The sequence below is a fragment of the Amaranthus tricolor genome, chromosome 16 (assembly GCF_026212465.1).
Source record: "Amaranthus tricolor cultivar Red isolate AtriRed21 chromosome 16, ASM2621246v1, whole genome shotgun sequence".
Taxonomy (NCBI): domain Eukaryota; kingdom Viridiplantae; phylum Streptophyta; class Magnoliopsida; order Caryophyllales; family Amaranthaceae; genus Amaranthus; species Amaranthus tricolor.
Window position 1 is genome coordinate 1,763,838 of NC_080062.1, and position 7,483 is coordinate 1,771,320.

General features: G+C 30.5%; 1 protein-coding gene across 1 annotated transcript; it reads right to left on the bottom strand.

Annotated features, from left to right (window-relative positions):
• Positions 1 to 538: 538 nt before the first annotated feature.
• LOC130802258 (proteasome subunit beta type-2-A-like) lies at positions 539 to 3,724 on the bottom strand. Its single transcript, XM_057666198.1, has 3 exons — positions 3,356 to 3,724; positions 3,163 to 3,286; positions 539 to 1,043 (listed from the first exon to the last, which is right to left on the bottom strand). The coding sequence occupies exons 1-3, from the start codon at positions 3,511 to 3,513 to the stop codon at positions 684 to 686; spliced, it is 642 nt and encodes a 213-aa protein (XP_057522181.1). The 5' UTR covers positions 3,514 to 3,724; the 3' UTR covers positions 539 to 683.
• Between the last annotated feature and the right edge of the window lie 3,759 nt (positions 3,725 to 7,483).

Sequence of the window (7,483 nt, forward strand, 5' to 3'; positions counted from 1 at the left end):
TTGATTAGTCAAATTGCATATTTGAAAAATATCTAAATATTGTGAAAATAAAAAATAGAGATTATATTTGTTAAGTTTATCTCACCTGTAACATTGTGCAAAACTCATTGGTCAACACTATAAACCTAATTGGAAAAACTTGATATTCATGGTTCGGTTAATTACTACTTCAAATAATATTTTTCGTCACAACATGCTATTTTTAGTGCAAATTTAAAGAAATATAGTATGTTGAGGTGAGATATCATAAGAAAAAGTCTTAGACTTAATTTAAACAACCTACCGACACAAGGCTAGATATTAGCCGGCTTGAAGAGCAACCCTTCTTAGAAGGTAGACTTCATGTGCATACTGATGCTATTTTGTTATATGGGCACTTTTGGCTTTTGGTTGGGTAATTGGGTTCTTGGTTTTGGTGTGTTCATTCGTGTTTTTGTTCTTTTCCTATCCTATTTTGGGAATTAATAAATTATAATTTCCCAAACATGTTGAAAATTGAAGAGAAATTTAGACTAATTTGCCATACATCGTGGTTAAAAACTTAAAACAACAGCAATTCACTTCCAATACCAGGTCACTAGGACTCTGAGCAATATGATAGTATCAATTTTAGCACTAATGGAAACATCTCAATGATATAGGGGCATACAATTTCACCAAAAGCCTATTATGATCTGCTGTTCTCAGGCAGAAGCAGTAATTGGATCTGCAGACGGTAGTGCAGTGGGTTTATCTTTGATTGATTGGCGCCATGCATATTCCCGTGCTCCATCCTTATCAACGATCTTGATCACGAAATTTGGTGGAGCCACAACTAACCTTGACCTAATTTCGGCTATGCATTCGTCAACCAATTTGATAGCTTCATTGAGGGACATGTTGCTGTGGTAATGCCGATCCATCATGGCGAGAGAAAAATAGGAGCCATAGCCAAATGCGGCCTTATCTACCTTGTGAAGTGTTGCGATGTAGTCAATGAAGTACAGCGATGGTCCAGTCTCTGCGTCGTAGCCAGCTAAAAGAACGTTCACAGAGTATGGATTCTGCAAATAAGAAAAGAGTAATAGTGTTGCAGAAGGGAGGGTAAAAGTGAACCGAGCCACAAAATAAACGAGATCGAAAAAAGGAGAAAAAGCATAATTGAGGATGGAGACAGAGCTGGAGAAACTCAACTCCCTATGTCTTTAATTTGCAACAAATCCCTCAAAAAGCTCACATGGAGAACCTAAATGTTCGCAGACTCAATGGAAGGAGGGAGTACTTTTCTTCTCCCTCATTAATGACAAGTAATCAAGACTTTAAAAAAGGTAGTACTGGGTAGCTGAGTGCAAAGAATTACAACCTCTTAAACTAAGTTCAGACAGTGATCATAGAGCCTACATCAAAAACGGCACCAAGAGATCCAAGATCGATGTACTTGTTTTACAAGGAACAAGTAGGCCAAAAACTCTCCGCTCTTATACCAATATAATTGCATATACTATTATCAGGCCTTAATAAAAATTTTACGCGAGAACATTAGGTTCATGAATCCTCAAAGTATAAGAAATCCCATTTTAGTGATATTCTTTATGTTGATCAAAAGCTTAAAATCTAACAATATAAGGAGCAATAAGATGGAAGCTCCCTTAAAGAGAACTACAAGAATTCAACGAGGAACTCGAGTATAATAAGCAAGAAATATCTAAACGAGAGAGGCTTCAATACCATCAAATAGAGTCGACTCCAAGAACAGTGTTTCTCCCCTACGATAACTCACTAAGATTTTCTCCTTCATATACAGACCTGCAAACCTATTTACTTTGTGGAATTCTAAACTCCATGTCAGGTGTCTTTGGGTGTGTCAACTTCTTCTAAATTGATCATAATCACAACTTACTCCTTCCTTACTAGTGTATCTTGTAGTCAAGGCTTCACATGCCTAACTGGCGCCTAATAGTGCAGTATATTTGCTCTTATCTATTCCTCAATATTAAGATTCAAGACCTGCGACCTACAACCAAATATCTTCCCTCGTAATTAATTAATTAAATTCCTTATAATATTCAATGTATCGATCTTAACATAAGCATCTCTTTAAGTATTAACCTAAGATGCGTGAAAGTTCAGACACTAATTGAGGGAAGCTACATGTCACCATCCTCGTTTCATTCCGTTCGAATACCGAGTCAAAAACATAACCAAAACTAAAATCGTATTTCCAACCACCATGGATATGATAGAATAGATATAAATATGTAATCTTTTGTATCAGGATACACATTAACACCTAATACTAAATAGAACAAAGGAGTACCAAAAGCACACTCTAACTACTAAATACTAAGAATTGACAGCTAGGTACTTGTATGATTTGAGCGTTGAGACTAAAGAAAAAGCGCAATGAGGCCGCTCATACTCATAGGGTCAATCAAGCATCAAATAACATAGTATTCAATCAATTATCAAATTTCTATGATAAGATTCTGTCTTATTAGAAAGAAATGCACGCGGTGTTTCACTACCAAAGTTTTGGCTTTCTAGTGATATATTGTAATATTATGAATCTCTATTTGGGAATTTACAGACTTAATTCCTTTAACTAAACCCAAATAGCAATGATCGAACCTAAACACATCTAAAACAAAACCATCATTGTTAATTCATTCCCAAAAACTTAAATTATCCTTCTCATAGCGCTAATTCAAAAACAATCCCATGTAGTTATCATCATGCAGCATAATTAAAGCACAATTAAGATCCATCAACTCCTACAAACAACAATATATTTGATTGAACCCGAATGGCCACAATCTAGATAAACTCACAATATATAGATGTCCTGGACACAAACGCATCTGAAACGAAATTTACATTCATATAATTCAGTCCCAAAAACTTAAATTATTCTTCTCATAGGGCTAATTCAAAAATAATCCCAAGCAATTAGTATGATCTTACAGGATAATTAAAACACAATCAACATCCATCAACTCCTACAAAGAGCAATTTTCAAATTGAACACACATGACAACGATCTGATTAAATATCTGGAACAAAACCTACATTCATAAATTCAGTCCCAAAAACTTAAATAATTCCTCTAAGCTCAAATTCACAAGTAATCTTATGAATCATCACCATACTTAGAATACAAAACTCAAAAAAAAAAAAAATCCATACCTTTCGTAAGGCAGTAGCGAGTTCGCCACGAGTGAAATTAGCAGCAGCAGAAGTTGTTAAAGGAATTCCATTCCTAAATTGATACAAAGAAACATTCTTCTGGATGTACTCCGTAAACTGAACCCTAAAAATCAATCAAAAACAATTCAATTCCTGTTTGAAGAAAGAACGATTAAGAGGGATAAATGAAAACCTGTCGCCGGCCTCGCCACTAGCGCCCATGAGTTTGTGAGAATCAAGGATCATGACTTTGTCTTCGTTAGATTTGTGAACCAAAATACTGTTGACAGCTGATGTATCTGCAGCTATTACTGCAAATCCATTCCCAACTAATCCGAATACGCACTCCATTTTCGAAAAATTGGGGAATTAGGGTTTGCTGGTGAAGATTGAAGATTGAAGAAGAAGAATGAAGAATAAAGGCAGTTGCTTTTGTTGGGTGTTTTTATATGTAGTTTAAGCTTCTTGAGGAACAAGTTAGAGAGGGATGGTTTGATTTTACTTTTTAGGGATGGGTTGTGACTTTCCTTTTGTGCACATGTGAGCGAAGGGGGCTAGGCGAGTCCGACAACACAAATGGAACTTGAAACCTTATTTGAAAATCAATCAATGAAATAACTAATGAGAACAAAATGATTTCAGACACGTGTCCCATTATTATTAAAAATTTTCCTATTTTTTCTATTATTGATAGGTAAATTTTTGATATTTGACTTGATATTTAGGAAAATAATTAATCAATAATTAATAAAACATACTAATGAAGAAACGACTTGAAACACGTGTTATATTATTATTAAAATTTTCCCACATATTCTATTATTGATAGATAAACTTTTGATATTTGACTTGATATTTAGGGAAATAATTAATTTATTAAAACATGTAATATTTGTTGATTGATTATAATTATATGTGATGATCTATTGAAATACTATATTTTCTTATATAAACCAAAAAAAATAATATACATGTAAATATTTATTTAACTTAGATAATAAATTATCATCATACTCCTAAGTATAATGAATAAGCTAACTAATTTGGCTTTTTTTCAAAAACAAATCTCCCTCCTATCTATTATGGTTGAAGACTTTTTAAATTTTATTTGTCTCAATTATTAATAATTACTATGAGTATATGTTTTAATATTATTGTATAACAAATTATTTATTCACTTTGATAATGATAATATCATAACAAATACAAAGATTTTTAATAATTAAGTTTATGCCGTAATGAATTAAATTTATAAATAATAATAGTATTTATATCCGTAAATTTATATAGATCCTGTATTTTACACGGGAATCTATCTTGTATAGTATATACTTCAACTGATGAGTCCAAAAGTATCAAGTTTGGCTTTACAAAGTTGGTGAAGGTTTTAATAGATTGAATCTAAATACGATCATACACGATCAAGTAGGATTAGAACTAGGGATGGCTATGGGTTAGACTCGGCTCGGATTATACATACTTTGACTTTACTCCGGATAATAGTTAGACTTTTCTTTTTTTTTTTCAGTCCACCTCCACTCGGAGTCGGATTATGCGAACTCCAATTTGCCCCAACTCGGACTCTCGGACCTTTAACGGAGTCGGATGTGGAGTCGAATTATTATCAACTTTTATTGTTGTGATATTGTACTAATGATTTTAAACCATACAAAATTAACAAAATATATTTTTCAAATACAATTTAACAAAAAAATATGTACTTTGAATTCAAGTTTAACAAGAGAAATAGTCCTACTACTACAATTTAACAAAATTTTCTCGCATTTTGATTTGGAGTATTTTATTTCTCTTGATCTGATTTGTCGTATTCTGATTGATTAATCTAAATAAAAATACCAAGTACTTTTTCAAATCGAAAATTACAATTAGTATGAGAGAGAGCTTGAATTAGTCACATCTAGAGTTTTAAAGGAAACAAAATATTGGGATAAAAGTCAAATTCAAAGTCGGATTTCCTTCATAGTCGGAGTCGGAGTCGAGTCGGAGTGTCGGATTTTTAATAAGGTCCAACTCCAATCCGTCTCTAACTCGGACTCGGATCGTAAAGTCGAAGTCGGAGTCGGAGTCGGATAACTTTTTCTTCTGAGTTGAATCAGATTATTTTCCTCGGATCGAGTCGAACTAGAATCGGATTCGGACTGAATTGCCATCCCTAAGTAGAACTCGCATATAATCTTAAACGACTCGATTCACATGCATCATGACTATGAATTTGTGTAATTTAGGAGAAATGTGAGATTAGTTTCTATTATGGAATCAACTTTAACTCATCCTTGTCATTGATGGAATAGGACAAATCACTTTTAGAATTAAACCAATTGAGTATCAAAGGAAGGTAACCTATTTTCTATAAAATATGTTGGGTACTTATGGTATCATTTTGTATTGAAGGAAAGAGTAGTTTTTTTGGTTGCCAAAATAATGGTGTTTATTAGTTGGAAATCCATCCACAACAATGGTGGTAAGTATTACACAAATATTGACGTATTAGGGTTGTTTGAACTTTTCAGTTGGCTTATTTAATCTGTTAAAAGTGTGGATTGTTTTTATTGGCATTGAAGCTAGCTTAATAAGCTATTTGTTTATAGAAATATTTTGTAAAATTAGGTACTAACTATTAGTTGTTTAATAGAGAAATGTAGACTAATAAATCAAAAATTAATGTAAAAAGCTATTTAATATATGATTTTCATTTTAGCTTTTAAACCAATTTTTAGTTGTTTGTTTAATCAATAAGATAAAAGCTAAAAGTCAATCAAAATGTACGATAAGAAGCCATTTACCAATTAAGGTAGGACAAAATTTTAGACCCTTGTTTAAATTAGAATTAATATCACATTCTCCTCTGCCTTGAGTTTAACTTTAATGTAATAATTGTACTAATTTAATCTTTTGATTTATTTGACACACAAGCCAAGTAGTCTACTAGTAAAAATTTATACCATAAAATTCATTAGTATAATAGGAGTAGTGTTAATGTTAGAACTTAGAAGTAATATGAAGATGGTGGATAGAGAATCAAATCTTATTTAATTATTTGAAGCAAGTAATATCTTTTATAAAATAATATATTTGTTTCAATTTTCAGCAAGTCTTATCTTTCGGTCTATCATATAATTCAAAAAATAAATAAATATGACAAATATGTACTCCTTCGTCCTTCTATAATAGTATTAAAGAGAAAGTAAGTTATTTTTAAGAAAAATTGAGTAGATGAAATTAAAAAAGGTTTTAATGCATGGATAAGATGAAAATAAAATGATTAGATTATACGAAAATAAAAGTGATAATAAAAAATAAAAAGTATAGTCTAAAATAAAAACGATGCTAAATCAGTGATATTTCATTTGCTAAATTGCTTTGATGACTGATGTAAAAAGACAAGTTACATGTATGGTGGAAAGTTGGAACAAGACTTTATCAACAAAATACACATAAAACTAATTAAATTGTATTTATTGGATTACTTTATGTTCATTTTAAATTATAAAATTGACATGAGTTACGTGAAAATCAAACTTAAAATCTCATTTGAAATAATTGTTGATCTAACTGAAATAAAGTCTAATAATTTTCATTTTAATATATGATTATATGAAAATCAAACTCAATATCTCATTTGAAATAATTGGTATTTGTTGATCTAACTAAAATAAGATCTAATAATTTTCATTTTAACATATGCTATTTATTCCAAAACTCATACGGATATATATATATATATATATATATATATATATATATATATATATATATATATATATATATATATATATATATATATATATATATATATATATATATATATATATATATATATATATATATTGTATCATGCTATTTTTTAATTCAATAGAATCGAAATATAGAAAATGAATTAGAATAAAACAAATAAGTAGGTAGTTGTTGTGATCTAAAATCCGTTGTTCATTGCTAAAAATTGAGCAAGTTGAACTTGAGATATTTGTCTATAGTTTGATGATCATATGGTCGATGCAATTATTTATAATACTATTATTGTTTAATTATACATTGAAGTCATGGTAGACTAAAAAGTTAGAAAAAGATATTTATGGTCATAAAAAATATACATGCATAAGCATGGCAAAGTCAATTCTAAATGGTTACGTAATCGGCATATAACAAAAAAATTATAGTGGAACGATTAATACTATAGCAAGTTAAAATTTTAAGTACTTTAAAGGACTCATTTATTTATCAGTATTAAATGGTGTTAATGAGAATAATTTGTAGTCTAAATTTTTATGATATATGCATCATGTCATCTCATGATTCATGG